At 40.9% G+C, this 21,423-nt stretch overlaps 1 protein-coding gene across 2 annotated transcripts in view; it reads right to left on the reverse strand.

Moving 5' to 3' along the window:
- The window catches only part of DDX4 (DEAD-box helicase 4), a 100,506-nt gene that overhangs the window by 53,443 nt on the left and 25,640 nt on the right, over positions 1-21,423 (reverse strand). Inside the window, exons 6-12 of one of the 2 annotated variants that reach the window (XM_075183497.1) lie at positions 17,056-17,106; positions 16,561-16,611; positions 13,418-13,489; positions 12,082-12,126; positions 3,954-4,001; positions 3,790-3,819; positions 3,569-3,714 (exon numbers count right to left, since the gene is read on the reverse strand). In XM_075183497.1, the coding sequence (XP_075039598.1) occupies positions 3,569-3,714; positions 3,790-3,819; positions 3,954-4,001; positions 12,082-12,126; positions 13,418-13,489; positions 16,561-16,611; positions 17,056-17,106 (443 nt within the window). The remainder of the gene's footprint in view (positions 1-3,568; positions 3,715-3,789; positions 3,820-3,953; positions 4,002-12,081; positions 12,127-13,417; positions 13,490-16,560; positions 16,612-17,055; positions 17,107-21,423) is intronic. The other variant, XM_075183506.1, reaches the window with a different exon arrangement.

A 21,423-nucleotide genomic window follows, 5' to 3' on the forward strand; every position in this document is an offset into this window, starting at 1 on the left:
TGTCAGGGAGACCACCCAGGCCGGTTCCTCTGTCAGTGGAGCTGTAATATGCTGGGTTTGTGCAGGGTGGACCCCTGCTTCGCAGACAGAGCAGAGCGCCAATGCGTCCTTCTGCCCACATGGTAATTTAACCTTACATCTTGAACATGTAAAATACTTTGCCATAGGGCCCTTTCCTTTATCTGTCATTTTTACAAAGGAAGGCACACCAAACACACAGCCTTAAATTGTTAGATTTAGCTGAGACACAGAGGGAAAAAAAAACCAAGTAATCAACTAATCCAACATAAAAGTTGTACTTGTATTTTGTTAAACAACAATATAATATCTTGGCAAGAAGGAGAACTACAATATAACCCCTACTAGCCCACTTTGCAGTCAGCAAATACAGTAATATGTGTTTAAATAAATCAGATACTTAGCCCACAGGCCAAACAGGGGAGAAGTCTAAAATCAGTGTCCTGGTGCCTGCTCCCTCTGATCTCTATCCTTTCCTAGGCTTCTCCTTGGCGCCAGAAAACCGGGCTAGTCCAATTTTTCATGGAGAGCAGGGGAGCTCTATGTCTTAGCATTATCAGAGGAGAGAGGGGGGGGGGGGGGGGCTGTCTCTGTAGGTTTTTTAGAGGCCACCATTACAAAAAAAGGTGGTATACGGCAGAGTAGTGGAGACCTCAAATTAAGGTCTCCGCAGCGGTTTTGCACCCCGATGCCACCTCCTATGTATGAGGGGGGATCTTGGTATGGCCCCCTTCTGTTTCTCTCTCCTCCGCGGATTTTCAAGATGGCCACCGGCATTTTGTTCACTCCGATAACCGGCACTCCATGCCCGCAGTGGCAGCGCCGGTTATCGGGGAGGCCCCAAGAGTGACAGCGGTCTGGAGAGACCGCTTGTCACTCTGTATTCAGGCACCCTATTTACTCTGCCAGTGAGAGCCTCTGGCTCTCATCTGACAGAGCAGTGCCTGCGCTGCTGTTCTGGGAGTGTGTTCTCTATAATAGATCACACTCCCAGGTCTGCACCAAAAGAAAAAAGTTCCTATGAAAAAAAAGATAAGTTACATAGGAAAATAAATAAAATTAAATGAAAAAAACCTAGCAGTAACTAAAACACAGCCGACTCCATGGGCACCTACAAAAAACTGAACAGGAAGGGGACGGAAGGGGGGATTGTAGAGGAAAGGGGTCTGTCAGCAGTGCTAAACTTAACTAGCTAGGTGCCAACTCCCGTGCTCCCCTCCACAACCCCATGGTAAGCAGTGTCCCCCAGACTGGATGAGAGAAAATAAATAAATAAATATATATATATATATATATACACACACACATATATACATATACATATACACACAAGTTAACCCGTGCATGATACTCATGCATTCTAGTCAAGTCAAGCTACTTAAGGTCTTAAAAAGGTTCTTGTCATGCATTTGGACCTAGCCCAGGCCTCCTCAGGGGAAGAGCGTTAGTTCCCGACGCAAGCGGCCTTTTTAATGTGTGTTCATGAGGTAAAATTACCTCAGGAAAATGAGTTTGACCCCTCAACTCGTAAATTTAGCCTTTACTACCCCTCCCACGGGGGGAAGGGGGGATGATGGAAGTTAACTGACTTCACTATTCTAATTTTTTTGTCAAATAATGTCAGTACACCAAATTTCAGGTCAATTGGATGAGCCCTTTCTGAGAAAATAGTTTTTTCCACACACACACACACTAATGCACGCCTCTACACATATGTGTTCATGAGATAAAATTACCTATTTCAGCCCTTTTTGAATTTTTTTTCCACACACACCACTAAGCATGCATATATATATATATATATATATATATATATATATATATATATATATATATAATCTACACACATACTCTATATCTATATAAAACTCTGCTGACATATCAAACTTCCCCCACTTGGGTACTTAGTGCAATTGTCAATGAAGGGAAGTCAACAGCAGATGGATTCTACATTATTTCAGTCAGGAGTCCATCTGAGGTAAACTCAAGCTGAATTTTCCCGAATTTGGAGTGCACCAATCAGCAGGGGGGGGGGGGGGTCTCCTTTACACTCCCAGCACTGGGGTGTACCCCTATGGGGTACTTAGCTGACACAAGGAGGAAATGTGAGGAAAAGCCAGAAGCAGTAGAACTCTCTAAGGTGCCTCTGAAGTCCGACTGCGATGAAGGTGCGAATATCTCCCGCCTCGGAACATACCACTGACAGCCGGAGAATCTCTCACTCGCTCTCCGCTGTCTGATGGTTCAAACGCCCATAGAAAGCCTCTACCAGCCCAGGCTGCCACACTGCGTTGTGCTCCTGTATCAATGCCCATTCGAAATCCTTCCTAGGGCTCTATGAGATCCAAGTTCCCCCTCCGCCTCAGCGGGGGACTTGGTATCTCCCAGTATGTCCAGTCCTCGGACGGAGTGCGGCACAATCTGCCTGTGGCAGCGCCGGACCAGTGGAGTGACAGTCGCTTAGCGCTGTCACTGCTCTTGATCAATAAACACCACACTGAGCTGTGCAGTCTTTTTATAAATATTCGGGTTTTTTTTCTTTTTTAAAGGAAAACGGAGCATTGCTCCATTTTGAAACCTGTGAGGAAAAAAATGTTAAATACATCCATCCTCACCTACACTCATACCAATAATCTAATAAAAATAATAAAATCTAAACCTAAGCAGCAAGTACTGCTAAGCAGTACTAAACGCAGCCTAACTCCTTGGGCACTTAAACAAAAACTGAGGTCTGTGGGATTGCAGAGGGGAGGAGTCAGCAGCAAACTTCATTTTTAACTATTTAAGTGCCAACTCCAAGCCCCCTTATAAAACCCCCATGGTAGCAGTGTCCCCCAGAGTGGATGAAGGAGAAAAGTACAGAGAAGCCTTGGGAACAACTATAGCTTCAAATGGCAGTGTGGACCGGAGTGCATTAACAAGCTAGAACAAGTGTAAACTAGTTGTCAATTTATATGCCAAGCAACTGCAACATTTTCAGTTGTTCCGGACAGGAAAGCCAGTGTCTGCACTCACCAGGACTGTGGGAAAATACAGCCACAGTGAATGCATCATCCCACATGTACCAAAGCTTAAGAGTATTAAAATGCATGGGATTTGTCATGCTGAATTCAGATAATACTTAGAGAAACTTAGATGTCTTAAGTTCTAAAGGGTTTTTTTTATGGGCACATAAACCCCATGCATAGATTTAATGATATATAGTATATGCAGAAATTTCCACCTAGAACGCATCATCTTAGCTTTTTCCTCAATTTCCTCAATTGTGCTTTTGATTTACAGAGCTGCCGGTAACCAGTCTTTTAGAGACGGAGGATGCTATACACAGTAATAGTCAACAAATCCCTAATTTCAGGAAAAGTCCTTCGAAACTGGGCATTTTCCATAACAAAGCATGCTTTACACTATATGTTGTTTAACACAATATGTAGCAAAACATCTTTGGAAGTCCACCCTTCATGTGCCCATGAAGGGTGGACACAAAAGTCAGAGACCTAAGTTACAAGCTTAAAACAATATTGGAATATAAAGTAACTTTAAATCAACTAACCAGAATAGCTGGTGGAGCGTCAATTCCAGATACATCGACAACAATATCATCGTATTTATCAAAGTTGATACCAGTTTGATAATGCTTAAATATATCAGCTTCCGTTTCAGGTGGAGGAGGGGGGATATATGCAGGCACTTTAGGACCTAGAAAAGGAAAATTTAAGGATTATAAAGAGTCAACAATCCATAACCATTTACAAAAACATGAAAGTTACATACCTAGGTCTGACTTTTCATTGTCATCTTGACCTGAAGGAATAGAAATAAATGTATTTTAACAAAAGCAAAATATTTATATGTCAAAATACATAAGATGGGCAGACTTCAAGTCAGCAAGAGTTACCAATTTCTTTCCAACATGTCAAAATATAAAATTCTATTACCTTTTCCAGATTCCACACCTACTTCTTCATTTCTCCCTCGGTATCCACCTGAAAAATAAACATAAGTTTAATGTATTGTGCATTTTTTGATGAACAGTGTTCATGTTTGCAGTTAAGATCAGGGTCTAGTGGAGTGCACCAACTTATGCTGGTCCTTTGCTGCACTAATAGCGATACATATCCGTAACAATAAATATAGTAAGGAAATAGGACAATTCAATTTGAGACTGCCCTAGGAGACCCATCACATTCCTTACCCATAGGGTAAAGGGCCCAACTGCACGCACCATGCGGAGACATGTAAGATATACATAAAGGCCATTATTACACAGAAATTGTGGATGTGAAAAAAGGCAGCTGTGATTCCTTTACCACACTTTGGTTGCCAATAATAAAGCGGACTAAATCGGATATACGTAGAGGTAACAAAAGAACAAATTCTTCAGAAGAAAGAAAACCCAAAAAGCTACTTGCAGTGGTTCAAAGGGGTCAAAAAGAATACTGAAAACTAAACTAAGGTCTCAATGTGGTCACATGAGACCTCAAAGATTTCTACCTTTGAGGTAAAGGTCCTTTTTACTTCTTGGAAAGAGCCAGTAGTCAAACCTGCAGAAGCGAACCAAACATCTAAGAACAAACTCAAAGCAGACACTTGTGCAATGAGTGCAGATAAATACATTTACTTAAAACGTCCCGAAAGAAGTCAAAGACATGTGGATTTACTCCAGTTTGATTAAAACTGAAGTCCCACCATATGATAAACTTCAAAATTCTGTAATAGATTACTGAAGTTATTTTTTTTTTTGCTTGTAAAAGTGTGCATGCTGTGAAGACTCCCTTATGCCCAAGTCTACAAGATCTGGCCGAAGAGGCAGAGGGGCCATGGTTGCTCCCAGAGCATCTCCCGAGCTGCAGAAAACCATGGACAAAGAGGCTAAAACTGATGAATTGCTATTACTTCTGCATTCTCCTTTCTGATCTTTTTCAGAATGAGAGTGACGAGTGGAAACTGAAGGAAGCAATAACCCAGTGAAATGAACATGGAATTGTCAGAGCATCAATCTAGGCCCTTACAGTGCAAGTCCCTGAAGCTTTGTGGCAAAAGAAGAACCAGGGTACCTTGGCATTTATGCTTTTTGCTATAAAGTCCACTTAAGGAAGCTCGAAATTTACCTTCAGTAGCTGGAATTCTGTCTTGTGTAGAGGTCACTCTCTTGAAACAATCGTGTTTCAACAAAGATAATTAGTTATTATGCTGTGTTTGTAAAGTAGTTACCATCGCACCAGGTGATCAAATCCTCGACATTCTAAACTGTTAAAAGTCATCTGCAGTATTGTCAGGTGGTGTACGTAAATCATGTATATTAAACATAAGTCACAAAAAAACAGAAAAAGAGGAAAGCATGACACATTGGGGCACTCTATGATCCGAGAATGATAAATATAAAACAATATTCTTTATTAATGTATTATTAAAAATGAAAAATAAAAAAGGATACAAATCATTTCCTGAGCCTAACTAGTAGCGAAATATGAAAACCAGGATAGTGAATGTGACATTAAATGAGAAATGAAAATAAGTGATTAAAATTGTAGCACTGCTACCAGCGTCGATGTGTACTTTCATATAAGGCCCTGCTTGCAAGCTTACAATCTATGGGACAATAAGAGTTTGATACATGAGGTTAAATGCTACATATGGCTCAATAGCCCAGTCAGAATGCAAAAGGTAAGAAGTGGTTAATGTACTATATGATCCAGTTACACAGCAATGATGGTCAGGGGGTGAGAGGGTTGTTGTTAAGTGTGAACTGTGTAAAGGGTGGTAATATGGTAATCAAGTGAGGTTAAGAGGGTGGCTGAGGTATAAGCTTATATGAAGAGGTGGGTTTTCAGAGAACGATTGAAGGTTTGAAGACAAGAGAAAGTCTTATTGTGCGAGGGAAGGAATTCCACAAAGTGGGTGAAGCCCAATAAGAGTTATGTAACCGGGAGTAGAAGCATGTAATGACAGTGGATGAGAGATGCAGATCTTGTGCAGAACAAAGGTATTGAGTTGGTAGATATTTTGAGACAAATAAGGAGGTGTAGTTAGGTGTGGTTTTGTTGATGGCCTTGTATATTAGTAAAATTATTTTACACTAAATTTGGGAAAAAGAAAAAAAAAACAAAGTAGGCAACCAATGTAGAGACAGTGGTCAAGCAAAGAAAGAACGATTTGCGAGCCAAATCAATCATGCCGTTGACTGAAAAATAGGTTGTATGGGTGAGAGTCTTATTTGGGGAAGACCAGAAAGGCGAGAATAGTCAATGTGGGAAATGAGTGCATGAATTTAAAATTCTACAGTATCTTGTGTGAGAGATCGATGTGAGGAACAGAGGATAATTCTGAGTCAAGGATCACACCAAGGCAGTGAGCTCATGGGGTGGGATTTATTCTCATGTTGTCAACAGAAATAAAAATGTCACGTAACTTCTGCTGGTGGGTGGGAATATTATTAACAGTTTCTGAAAGATTGTGTTGGAGTTGGAGAGATGATATCCAAGATGAAATAGCACAAGGAAAGTCAGTAATGCGGGACAACACAAACGGCGAGAGATCAGGAGAGGATAGAAACATTTGTGTATCATCTGCATAGATGATAAAGAAATCCAAAGGAGCTTATTAGTTTTCCAAGAGAAGTGGTGTAGAGAACAACAGAGAACCTAGTACTGAGCCTTGTGGTATGCAAACTGATAAGGGAAGTGGAGCAGAGGTAGCTCCAGAGAAATTAACACTGAAAGAGCGATAAGATAGGCAAGATGAGAACAAGGATAGGATTGTCTTGAAAACCTAGGGATTATAATATTTGTATGAGAAGAGTGGTCTACAGTGTCAAATGCAGCAGAAAGATCCAGGAGAATTAGAAGAGAGTAATGGCCTTTAGGTTTAGCAGTGATCAAATCATTGACAACCTTGGTCAACGCAGTTTCTGGAGTTTTGAGAACAAAAGCCTGACTTAAGAGGATCCAATAAGTTGTTTGCAGAAAGAAAGCATGCGAGGAGAGAGTGTAGGAAATTCTTACTAGAAGCTTGGACGGGCATGGGAGCTGAGAGATGGGACAGTAATTTGAAAGCATGCTTGGGTTAGAATTTTTTTTTTTTTTTTCAGAATAGGAATAATCACTGCATGGTTGAAAAATGAAGGAAAGTTACCGGTACTGAGCACAATTACAGATTTTCGTTAGAGGTGGAATGAGCACAGGTGACAGGGATCTACTGAATTGTAAGGGAATAGGACCAAAAGGATGAGGTAGAGTAAAAAGAGAAGATGAGAATAGATACTTCATCTTCATTTGTGGTATCAAATAAAGAGATGTGTCAGAGGGCTCAGGGAAGGTACTGAGCTGATTGCTTGTCGAGGAAGATTAAATTTTAAGTCAGGTCTAATCAATCTTGTCCTTGAAGTAGGAAGCAAGACCTTGGACACTGATAGTATAGTAGTTGGAGGGTTTGGGGTGGGAAGGATTAGGAGAGGCGAGACCTAAAAGTGTTAAAAATGCATTTTGGGTTAGAAGTCTGAGCAGGGATTGGAAGTATGTTTTGCAGTGTCCAAGGCATTTTGATAAGAGTGGTAGATAGCAGTACATGTGAGGAAATCATTAGAGTTACGAGATTTAAGTCAGTGACGTTCTGCTTTACAAGAAAGTTTTTGAAGGTTTCATGATACTTTAGTGTGCCACAGCTGACATCGAAGTTTACAGTGTGAAGAGTTGCTGTAGCCACTTGATCGGGGGCTGTTGATAAGGTATGGTGAAAATTAGCAACTGTGATATCAGGGGAGGAGAATGTAGAAAATAGGATTTATATACTTACTATAAATTTCTCTCTCTGATTCCTTCTGGGGGACACTGCTCCCATGGGGTTGAGTGAGGGGAGGTAGGAGTTGGCACCTAACTAGTTAACCTAGAGCTGCCGACAGACCCCTCCCCCTGCCAACCCCAAGTGCTTTAGTTTAATATCAAGCTCCAAAGAAGATAGGCCAATCAACCAAGAACACACAGAAAGAGCAGAAGGGAGGGAATGCAGTGTCCCCCAGAAGGAATCCGAAAAAGATTTATCATAAGTATATAAATCCTATTTTCTCTTTCATCCATTCTGGGGGACACTGCTACCATGGGGTCTTTCTAAAGCAGCCCCCTTGAAGGGTGGGACCGCTCCGATAGCCCAGCACATAGAACACTACGGCCAAAACTGGCGTCTGCCGACGCAAAAACATTGAATTGGTAAATTTTTGTATGGACCAGGTGGCTGCTCTGCATAACTGATACACTGATGCCCCATTTTGCGCCACCCAAGACACCCCCACAGAACGGGTAGAATGGGCAGCCCTACGATCTGATACAGGACGGGTAGCATTGACATAAGCCTGCTAAAAAGCAATGTAAGCCATCTAGCAATAGACTGCCTAAAAGCTGGCCAACCACGTCTTGAAAAATCAAACAAGACAAAGAATCTACGCTGCGAATTTTAGACTTCCTCTTCACATAAGATCGCAGTGCTCTGACCACATCCAAATGTTCCAATATTCCTGTTCCAGGTCCCTGAGAGTCCTCTGTGAACACTGGAACGACTATATCCTGGTTAACCTGAAACCCAGAAACTTCCCTAGCAGGCACATGTACATTAGAACCGACGACCTCAGGCCTATCAAGACCTGGATTGTCAAACCTTACAAGGAGTTTTCCTTGTCCACTGAAAGAAATACCCTCTGACAGATGACAATTTTCAGTAATTCCATACGAAGTGAAGCTACCCGATGAACAATACTGGCCTGAAAGACTTATCCCGCTTTTAGACCAGAGGCTGGAGTAAAACCCCGATTCTTTTGGTCCTCCGGAACTTTTATGATAACTCCCTGCAAAAAAAAAGCAAAGAGAAACACTGAAGCATTGCTTGTCTTTTCTGTGGATGGCAGGAAAAGCGGTTTAAAACAAACCCAAGAGGAGCTGGGCCCACCAAGACCATCATGAAAACTCTTGTCATGATCCCACAAACCCAGCTGTCCCCCGATGACTCTGCCCCCTGAACAGCAGCAGACGTCCCCCCACACCCGCCGCTGCTAACAGTGGAGGGTGGGACTCATGCTGCCTGGATTATCCGGAAGGTTGGAAGAGGGATGGCCTGAGGAGGAGGAGGAAGACCTTCCTCGGAGAGAGTCTCTCCTGCCTCCAGACAATCTGGACTCTGCCAGACGAATTCCCACGAAAGGACGGTCTGAATGAACTAAACTTAGAGTCCTAGACCTTGGCGCATTTTCTGGCAAAATAGTACTTTTCCCACCTGTGGCCTGAGAAATCATGGAATCCAATTCTGGCCCAAATAACACTCCGCTGGAAAAAGGGAGAGACTAACTTAGTCAGTCGGGTCCTGCAATGAAGCTGTCCCTGGAACAGGCAGCGTAGTCAGGCAAGCTAACCGCACCACAGAAGTATCTACTCTTGGAACCTGTTCCCAAACGAGTTATATCCTCCTCCTGCAGAGGGTATAACGACAAATACCTTCTTGGAACAGCAAACTTTTTGTCTGGTTGTTTCCAAGATGCTTCTGCAATGTCTCTTAATTCAGCAGAAGAAGGAAACCTAACCGCCTGTCTCGCAGCCTTCTTAAAAAGACTCCGATCAGTAGATCTAATCTCATCCAATTGCAGGAACCCCAGGGTCTGACGCACTGCTATTATACCAGGCCACCAATACCCTGATATCTAGATGACTCCTCCAAATCCGCCTGAGCGGAATCAGAGTCCTCCACAACTTCCTCCTCCTCTTCTGATCCGAATCAGTGTGTCAAAAGAGGATTTGCTGATCTGTGTCTTATTTTTAGGTAACTGTCTAGGCTTTTCTAAAAATCGGTTTAACCGATCTAGACCCTTAACCAAAGATGCGGACCACGCCGACTCACCCATAAGGGGGGCCTGATACGGCACAGCAGAGGCATGACCAACCAGTCCTGACTTAACCGACTCGGCACTCCCTGCAGCTACCCCCGAATTAAGAGGGTCAGACGTTCCAGAGGTTGAAGGGAGAACTGCTGCAACCACTGGAATTTCTGAGGGCTTAGAAAGCAGTTGGGCCAAAGCACCAACCCCCTGCGTCAGGGCAGCCGCCCACGCTGGAATTTCGGTGAAAATTAAGGCAGTGTTTTTAGACTGCACCGCCACGGCATCCCCAGCGCAGTCAGAATAGAGCGCCCCCTGGTCCAGTTGTTCACTAGGCAATTTAGTATTACACTTAGAACAAGTATAATATTTGACTTTGGGTACTTTCCCTTATCAGAGATTTTAAAAGTACAGTACAGCCAATAGCAACCAGCAGACACACAAGAATAATCAGAAGATACTAACTAATCTATGACTGTCAAAAGATAGTATCCCTGACCAATTGCTATATGTGAGAGCAGAGTATCTAACAATATACAATGTCCCACTATATAGATGAGCGTGTAGCTGATAAGGTGATGATCTGAGAAAGGGAAAAAAGTGTTAAAGAAATCAGAAATTGAGCATAGTCTAGAGAAAGATCAAGGCAGTGGCCATCCAAGTAAGTATAGGGATTCAACCCACTAGTTTGGAGCAGCACTGGAGCGTGGATTAGCAATGGGGAGATTGAAATAACACATGATTATGGTGGGAACGCTGAAAGTGAAGAAGTGAGGGACCCATGGACAGAAATGTTCAAGAAATTGTTGGTGTGGTCTAGATGGCGATAGATCACAGCAGACTAAAATTCTGAATAGTGTGTACTTCAGTGTGTACTTCAAAAGATGTGAGTGATGGGACATTTGGTAGAACTGAGAAAGTGCACTGTGGAGAGAAGTCATCTCACCCGACCTCCTTGTCCAGGTCTGGGTGAAACAGGAGCCCACCATGTGAAACTGCCGAGAGACATTGTGATTGTATAAGCCATGCTTCTATTATTGCCAGAAGGTTTTGGTTGTTTAAGAGGAAGAGCTCATGCATAGTGTGACATAGTAAAATAACATAGTTGATGAGGTTGACAAAGACACCAGTCCATCAAGTTCAACCTATTTTGGATCTCCTGCGATCCTGCACTTATATTTGAAATTAATCCAGAGTAAGCAACCGCCAATCTGTTTCAATTGTGAAAATCCCCCCAGACTCAATATTGCAGTCCTATTTTTACCCTATATCCACTACTATCCTTCATTTTAAATTAACGGTCGTATCCCTGGATACACCTTTCCGCTAAAAATTTGTCTAACCCTTTCTTAAACATATCTATTGAATCTGCCATCACAACCTGCCTTGGCAATGAATTCCATATCTTGACTGCCCTTACTGTAAAGAACCCCTTCCTTTGCTGGTTGTGAAATTGACGTTTGTTACAAACAGAGTGTGCATTCCAAAGGGCACAATTTAAGCACTTTGCAGAGACAGAGACAAGTGAGGTGGGGTTTGCTGGTTTATGGTAGTAGAAGGTAATAGAAGCAGAGAGAGAAATAAAAGATGTGTGACCTTTCTTTTTCTGGCACAGAGATGAGGCTGTTCCAGTTTGTGAGTATAAATAGGAAAAAAGTTCATGAGTGTTAAATAGATATGAGATGATTAATGATGGGGCAATGTGAACAAAGGGGTGTCTTGCAGGAAGGGTGAAGGATGATATAGTTCTAAAGATAATGCTATGAAAGGAGAGAATGAAAAGCAATTTGTTAAACATTGGGATTTAATAAAAGGAAGAAACAGGGAAATTTAAAGAAATACCTAGCTGCAATGTTCACTGCAGTTAGAAGTACAGATTCAGGTTGGTGTAGATGTAGATTATTTCTTGATGTCTTTAAATGTTGTTCAATGTTTGTTCAACTGTATTTTCTAAACACTTTGTACTAGAAACAGACTGAAAGCGAAGATATATTGAGGCTAAATTCAGGACATGTGCGCTAATTGGTCAACTGAACAGAGAAAGGAGGGGGGGTAGCGCTTTCAGGGGAATAACTAATGGGTTCATTCAGGCAAGATGTAATCCTAGTACATGTAATTCTGTCCCCTATTGGAGGGACTGATCCTGATACAATCATTTCAAGAACTTTTCACAATGGAAACATCCATAAACCCAAATAGTAAAGTCTCACCTCTTGTTGCAAAGTCTCTTCTGTTACCAGCATCACCACGGTCACCTAAATAAAAAAAAAAGATTTATACTTACGATAAATCTGTTTCTCTGATTCCATCTGGGGGACACTGCTTAACCATGGGGTTGAGCAGGGTGAGTAAAGTAGGGAGGAGTTTGGCACCTAAATAGTTAATTTCTTTAACTGCCGACAGGCCCCTCCCCCTGCCAACCCCCAACGGAACTCAGTTTGATTACAAAAGCCCCAAGAAGATAGGCCAATCAACCAAGACACACAGAAGAAAGCAGAAGGGAGTGAATGCAGTGTCCCCCAGATGGAATCAGAGAAACCGATTTATCGTAAGTATAAATCCTCTTTTCTCTTTCATCCATCTGGGGGTCACTGCTTAACCATGGGGACTTACTAAAGCAGCCCCTCTGAGGGGTGGGACCGCTCCGATATCCCACAACGTGGAGCACTACGGCCAAAAGAGGCGTCTGTAGACGCAAAAGCATTAAATTGGTAAAATTTTGTGAAAGTATGGACCGAGGACCAGGTGGCTGCTCTGCATAACTGATCCGCTGAGGCCCCATTATACATACAACATCGTGGTATACCCAACGTGTGCCACATGTATTCAAATTAGTCAAATCAACCAAAAAACTAAAATTTACCCAAACCACATATCCTACTAAACAAGCAAATGCATAGTTCAATGTACATAATAAATTAATATACCGTATATACTCGAGTATAAGCCGACCCGAATATAAGCCGAGGACCACAGAAAACTGGGAAAACTTATTGACGAGTATAAGCCGAGGGGGGGCTTTTTCAGCATAAAAAATGTGCTGAAAAACTCGGCTTATACACGAGTATATACGGTATTGCAAAGGAAAGTTGTTGTTTTTAACGGACCATTGGTGCGTTTTTCTTATTTTTAAGATTTTGTGGAGATTTGAAGTTCTCCTATCAGTCACTGAATTACCCATCTAGGCTCAGTTTTAAATATTTTTCTGGCATCTTCCTACATCGGCACCAATGTAGCAGATGAAACCATAGAAACAGAATGAAGGAGCCAGAACACAATATACAGCAAAGAGCAGCACCCAAGAATCCACACACAGCCAGTTGCAGAAGAGTTGATATAGACGTTGGATCCTAGCAAGTATTTAAATCTACAAGATGGTAGTGTGCAACAATCAGTTCAGGGCATATGGCACAAGAGATGAGAAACGTTTTCTCAAGAGATAGAGATCGATATATATCCACTATACATATATCATCTATTCTTTAGAACATATGGAACAAGATTAGGAGAAACATTTCCTAAAGCATCTATATATTTGTAACATACCAGAATCGAAGGAACCACCCCGTCCTCCTCTTCGTCCCCTTGACCCAAAGCCAGTGTTTTCATTGTTAAAACCTATTTACCAGAGTGAAAAAAAACAAAAAACATACCATCACATCTGCAGAAGTACACACATCGTTTTTAGGCTGCACTAAGACTCGCATAACTATCCAACTGCACAAAAAGCAAAAAAAATAAGGATAAATAAAAGGAAATGTGTTTTAAACTATTTAAGAGCAAGTAAATCCACCATTTAAAATACCTCAAATGCTGCATTGTACTGAGGAGAAAATTATTAAACATGACAGTGAGGGGTGTACCCATTGGCATTACAATACTGCTTTAAAGTCAGTTAAAAGCATGTAAATTAAACCGCTGTAAAAATAAACACGCAAACAGAAAAGTAAAACGGTAGAGCGTTGAGAGCAGTTTATATTACTTGTATATCAAACACCAAAGCAGATAAAACAAAATACATTTTTATATCCTTAAAAGATCCATACATATTTAGCCATTAAACAATATTTTGAAACAACAATAAGTAAGCTCTCTGTTAAATCAAATATTATATATGGTACCAGCTGCATAGCAACATAACTGTCCTATAAACATTCGGGAAAAAAAAAAAAAAGACAGTATTAACAGACTAAAAGAACAGAAGTATGTGAACATCCCTTCTAATTTGTGTTTGGCCATACCAGCCACACCCATTGCTAACAGGTGCATAAAATCAAACATTCAGCCTTGCAATCACCAATGTAAATCATTACTGTACAACCATTCTAGTGAAAGAGCTCAGCAACTACCAACGTGGCACTGTCATATGATGCCTCCTTTCAATGTCAAATTTCTACCTTCCAAGAGCTGCTCAGATAACCAACTTTAAGTGCTATCAGTGTCCTCCCCCAAAAAAGTTATCAGCCGGGTAAGGACAGTAATATTTTGAAATATTGAAAAATGTTGGAGGTTATTGCCCACACCTGCCATGACTAGTCCAATACACACTGCTGGCTGTAGTGCTTACATAGGGCCTGTTAAAACAGGAGAAAATGGTTTATTCTAGTATAACAGGACTATGTTGCGCCAAGAGTCGGGTGGTAACTAAAATCAGCAAGTTGGAACCCCTGGGAAATAGGTGCTGGTGAGAACACAGACTCTTATTGTGAAGTGGAAACGTCTAGGAGCAACAAAGATAGGCCCACACAAGCTCACTGAACAAAACAGCAAGACGCTATAGAACTTAAAAAAAAAAAAAAAAAAAAAAAAAAAAAAAAAAAAGCCTTGATCTTCAAACTGACTATAAAAGGTATTGTCAGCACAAGAACGGTTTCATGGATTGGGATTCCATGGCTAAGCAGCTGCACCAGAGCCTAAAGATTACCACGTGCAATACCAAACGTCAATAGGAGTGTTGTAAAAAATACAACACCTTTGGACTCTGTAGCAGTGGAAAAGCATTCTCTGGAGTGACAAATCACACTTCACCATCCCATCGGCAGTCTGACAGACGAATCTGGAATTGGCCTATGCCAGGAGAACACTTCCTACCCAAATACGAACAGCCAACTGTAAATTTTGGTGCAGGAGGATTAAGATGATTTTTGAACATCTGTTAAACCTTTTCTGAATCCAATGGGGGACACTGGAGACTGCACAAAGTTGGAATCACACAATTCTCAAGAATGTCATTGTTTGCTGTAGCGTTAAGATTTCCCTTCACTGGAACTAAATGGCTCAGGACAAACCAAGAAAACCCCCCTAGGACCATTTTCTCTGTCATACAATGGGGACATTGGAGACTACGGGCATAGACAACCATAGCTTGAGCATTGGGCTCTTTCAAATTTACAAATTAGATTTGAAGTGCCTCCTCATATGGCGCCATTGGCTGCTTCCTGAACCTCAGCATGACAAATCAAGCATTAACTTTTTCCTAACTTTACTGTGCCTCGTTTCACACAAGGAATGGACTTTAGTCAGGGGTACTTATTATTCATTCTTACCTACTTTTGAGGCCAGCTGTCCAGTAGGGGGGGTCTGTCGAGGGGGCGTGGCCACACGCGAGACATCGTTAGGCTCCGCCCCTGTCAATCTTAGAAAATTCTGGCCAATCGCAGCAGGGGCCGGAGCCACGATGCCGCGGTTAGCCCCGCCCCCACCATCTACAACAACGGGGAGATGCTGGTTCCGGGATTTTTGCCTGCTCTCTCGGGAGTCTGGGAGAACTCGCAAAAATTCGGGAGTCTCCCGGACATTTCGGGAGAGTAGGCAACTATGTTATTATTTCTTCTGTTGCTGAAGTACTAACAGGTTCAAATAAAGGTTAGTCCCGCCAGGATGCGCACTCCTATAATAACCCCAAATTCTGTGTTTAACTGCAGCTTTTTAATATATGTAGGGTGTACCTTAATTTATAAGTTATGTATAACATTGTTTTTCTTTGTCTATTGAAAGTACTACTCTGCCAGAGAGCACTAAGTTGCAGTCCAACAATTCAGGGATACATCTCCAGTAATTAGACTCCTTTCAGGACAATGTCTTACTAAATAGTTTGTATGGTGGCAGAAGACTAAATAAAAGGTTGCATTTGAAGAAGAGAGCGACTGAGTGACCTGGAAGAACCAAGTGTCAGAACTGGCTAGGATGTATGGTTCAGCTAGATTGACTAAAGATTGGAGCGCTACTGAAGGACAGCAAAGATCACCCAGACGTCTTCCTTCTTAAAGAACTTCTGCGGGTCTGGTGAAACTTAATTATCCCTGAAGTATTTTCCTTGATAACTTTTGCTGCATAGTGCATATTTTATTGTAAACATCTTCTATATAATTTTATGAAGGTTTATAATTCATAATAAAATATTGTTTTTAGATTTACTAATCTGATGTGAATGAATAGGTTGAGATTTCAGAAACTTGATGAGGTTGTGAATTTACAGCACTGACTATGAATATTTATACTGTTTAAAGGGAATCTCAGAATCTTGGGTCAGCAACAACTACACACACCTCTTATATTAGTTGAATAAAAGCACGCCATATAAGGATTATTTTATTCTTTTTATAGAACATTAAAAAAATCCACCTGCTAATATTAAACACGGCTAAATCTGCATTCCTATCAAGAATCCAGTTAGTACATGCACCTACCATCTCTGCCTGAAAACCCTTTCCATTCATTTCCATTTTCACCACCAAAACCTAAAACAGAATATAAAATGAAAATTAAGGTATTTTCTTTTTCAGCTGATATATATGAATGTAAGGATGCATAATATTTCTCACTCTGCAGAGTGACTTGGTCTTAAAAGAACGGTGGCTACAGACAATTAAGTTGGAAAAAGACAAACACTGTATGGAGGCCTTAAGTACCAAAGATCTATTTGGTCACTTGTATTTTTAATGTTGCTTGCAAGCTCTCAATCCAGAATGAGTGTAAAGGCATCTCCTGCTCTCTTTCTGGATATATTTTACCATAATCTAAAGGCTTGCTCACATACACTCCATGTGCAAGTCGAAACAGAAGAATGTCAATAAAAGAAATGCAATGGTGTAAAAAGGAGTATGTTTAGTGTCAAAAGAACATAACAGATTATTGAAAGAAAAATATGAAGTGGGGAGGACTCAAATAGTTTTCTTGCTTACCATCTCTTCTTTGGATACCATTACGTTTTGGACCATCCTTTTCACTGGACCCTAAAAATGTCAAAATAATGGGAAAAAACATTAAATGTATTAAAGTGCATGTTTAAAATAAATCTCAGTCTCTATTTTAATCCAACAAGTTCTGAAATTGGTTTGATATCGTTTTCATACAATTATACTGCATCATGGCCTGATCTGTGTGGAGTTTGTATGTTCTCCCTGTGTTTGCGTGGGTTTCCTCCCACACTGCAAAAACATACTAGGTTAATTGGCTGCTATCAAAAATTGACCCTAGTCTCTCTGTTTGTGTATGTTAGGGGAATTAAACTAAGCTCCAATGGGGCAGGGACTGATGTGAGTTCTCTGTAAAGCGCTGCGGAATCAGTGGCACTATATAAATAAAAAATGATGATCAGCCTGCCAGGAGCAGACTAATGCTAGCCTTGCATGAGAGCCACACTTCACCTCACTCATGGTGCTGACCCTCTCACATGCTGCCCTGTAAGTCACATAACTAGCTAAGCTAATACACAGACACTATCACAGATTGCTGCTTACTATATCTGTGTCATCCGAGAACTGCTAACACAAGGTAATAGGAATACTGGCTAATGGCATGAAGAAAAAAAGAATGCATAAACCTGGTTATATAGATTTTATGAACGTTGATTCAATTACCTTCAAAAACGCATACATATAACACAATTACACTAAAATGTCAGAATAGGTCAGAAGAGTTATAATCCACTGAACCAAATCAAACTACTGACAATACTTCAAAATGGGTTATAACACTAGTAAGGGGAAACAGATAAAAGGAGGAAGGGGAATATGCCATCAATTTGTTTACCCACAGACCAAATTGAAATTGTACACTGTCTTCATTGATAAATTAGCCTCAAGTGTGTTTCTCTTTAAGCACTTAGCCAATGGGCGTACTGTATGCACATTAATGATCAAAAACAAATTTCATAATAAACTATACACCTTGTACCTACAGTGTAAATAGAACACGCATTATAAATTCCACTGAAAGTATGTTGAATGTGCTTTCTGTATTGTTAATTAAAACATCACAAGAGGAATGTGAACACCACCGTATTTAACCTATAGGTTAATTAACTGCAATTCGAATTACAAATAATGCACATTTTAATCTGGGGTACAATCTTTATAACAAGGCTCCAAATAATATATCATAGCATGGCAAAAATAGGAAACTTGGAACTTTTCAAGAGTAACTTTTGGCTTAGCTTCCTTTAACTGAGGGTAGTATGGGCAGATTACACATTGTTACTTTCCTTACCAATCCAACTTCAAATCTACTATTATGTTTAGGAAACCCTTTGATTGCTATTGCAAGAATTTATAAAAAAAATTAATTCAAACCCCCACAAAAAAGTTTAAACTAGGACTAAATGGATCCTATATCTAAGGATGAGGTAAATATTTTCCAACATTTTCCTAGCTCACACAATTTACTTATGTGTCAAAGGCTTCAATTATGCAACAGATATAACAGATTGAAAGGAACATTGATAAAGGACTTGTCCAAAAAAACTTCACATTGTACTTGCAACAGATAAGTACTAAAAAAACTTCGACCTCAGAACATTGAGACACAAAGGAAGTCTGGCTCTCCCACACTTACAGCTTTACTATATAGCAGCAAAAGCACACATTCCTGGAGACAGCATATACAAGGTCAAATAAAGCACTGGAGAATGTGATATGTTGGGGGAGACGGGCAACAAAGCACACAGGTGCTATGAAAGTGGTCATACAATAATATTACCTATGCTTGCTTGTCTGAGTGCCCCAGGGTGAATTTCTAAAGACATTCAGTTTAGCGATCATTGCTTTACAATACAAGCTTAGTTATATTGATATGAACAAGATATAATGGAATGGTCTCCAAGGATGTCAGTGTGTACATTTTCAGGTGGTAAAATGATCGAGTATGCTTAAAAGGCTTATAGGAAAACGATAACACTGATCCTCAGCGTAGGCAACTAGCCAAAACAACATTTGTGGTGCGTAAGCAAAGATCTATGTTCTTATTAGCTTTCAAGAAGGGATTACCAGATTTTTGACTAAGCATGGGGTTAGGTGAACATCCATCTCCTGCAACTGTATTCACCTTAGTGGAAATTAATAGTGAAGATTAAGGATCCAGTAGAGTCCAAATGGTAGACTCACTCAACAGAAAATGCTGAAAATTGCAGATACTCCTGTTGATAAGGGTGTATGGAAAATGTATATAAGGCTATTTGAGATCATAAGCAGTCATGAAGTTACTTTTTACTATAGTGGCACTATGATCAGCAATTCACTCTACCTTAAAATGTCGACACATACGATTAAGTGGTTTGAGGACAAGAACCATGCGATATCCTCCTAAAAAGGTTATCCCCTGAAATGCTGCTCCATCGGTAACAATTTGACCATCTGTTTCAGTGAAGCTCCTTAAGACACTGAAAGATAGCCATTGTCTTATGTGGGTACATGGACAGGGTGGGGAAACCAGGAACCAGAAAGGATCTTGTAGACTTCCCAATCGTTTCTTGGAACCCAAGGGCCCCCAATATGGAAAAACTCATCTCCTGCAAAACAGATGGAGGACTCATGGGACATAATTAATCTGGACTTTTTGAATTATTCAAGGACTTAACCTGAGCTAACCACATAAGCTACTTCCAATTGAACTATAGACCATGACAGCTAGTGTGGACTTAGATCTTGAAAGGAAATCCAATATCTTCACCACATTAAAAAATTAGGCTTACTTTTCTCTGTAGTTCCCATAAAGGTCAGATAATGCCATGTAGTGGCCCCAACTGACGGATTTTGGGTACTAAGCTGCCTGTTATCCTGCAAATAGGTTGAGTATACCTCCAAGTAACAACTACCGCCACACCACCATTAGTTTCACAACCGCTGCCCAAAATGAGGCCCCAGCTTCACATGTGGCTAAATTGAAGACCTCATTGTCTGATATGGGTATCACTGTGGCTCACTGGTTAGCACTTCTTCCCCACAGCACTGGTGCTCGAGTGTGTTTCCTCCAGGCCCACTGGTTTCCTCCCACAATCCAAAAACATACTAGTTTAATTGGCTGCTATCAAAAATTGGCCCTAGTCTGTCTGCGTTTAGGGAATTTAAGACTAAGCTATTGGGGCAGGGAGTGATGCGAGTGCGTTCTCTGAACAGCACTTGGGAATTAATAGCGCTATACAAAGGATGATGATGGAGGGCAGATGATCTGAAGTTTTCCTTAAAACATTTGTGCAAGTCTTTAGCCCTATTGTTGAGAAGGACCACCATGTTTCCATCTGCCTTCCCTTGCCAGACTCTCCCCATCTTACCCCATTCTGGCAAGACTGCTTACAGACAATATACTGAGTACTGACAGAAAGGAATGGAGATGCGTGGTTTGAAAATGCCAAGATTTCCTTCTTACCAGTTTTCCTAAATTTTACTGCAAGAATTAATAAAGCTCATTTATATCGGTCAGAACGCAACTTCTGCACTCTACATATTCTAATTACTCAAAGGTAGTGTCTTTACTAGTTACAATTGCATCAGTTAAAAATAGATTTAAACTGCAGATACAGGACTATGTTATGCATTGGTTCAAGAAAAATTCATGCCCAATTGCATTTTACATGTATTATCGATCTGATCTTCAGATCCTACAGAAACATTTTTAATAGCCAAGTTTCCCTATCCTTTTTATAGCCAATTTTTATTCTTATTTGGATTTAGGATATTTAAAACTCTCCATCTGAATATTTTATGCGATCGTGTACCACACAGATTCTTAAAATCGATCCAGGTGTATGACCTTGCAGTATTCATGGATGCACAAAATGGTGGCGTGACCGGAAAGGCTTATTTCACCACCCGGTCTGTTGGAGAAGAAGGGCTGTTACACAGTTTATCTTTGTTACTTTCTAACCGGCAGTATCCGACTAACTGAACACTCCTACTAGTGTCACCTGCCATCAGACACTCGCCGACTTGTAAATGCCAACTGAACAATAGTAGTAGGAGAATTCGGCCGTCATCACTAGCCTCCTTCAATTGTGCCTAGAACCACTTACTCCTGGGTAGCTGGTATAGCTGCTGTAGTGCTTCTTTGCTGTACTGGTACCTCCTGAACGTTTGCTATGGATCAGAACTGGTTGGTAGAGGGCAGAGCGTTGGCACAGCTGCTGGATTAAACACAGAACAGCCAGGGAACAGATTAGAGTGTAAGCTCTTATCTGTTCGTCACAGGACACAGGGGTCCTTACAAGGACCATTACAGACTAGTTGGAGGCACTAGTAATCATCCAAAAGTACAGATTATATAATACATTACATGGT

Source organism: Mixophyes fleayi, chromosome 1 (genome assembly GCF_038048845.1).
Source record: "Mixophyes fleayi isolate aMixFle1 chromosome 1, aMixFle1.hap1, whole genome shotgun sequence".
NCBI classification, from domain to species: domain Eukaryota; kingdom Metazoa; phylum Chordata; class Amphibia; order Anura; family Limnodynastidae; genus Mixophyes; species Mixophyes fleayi.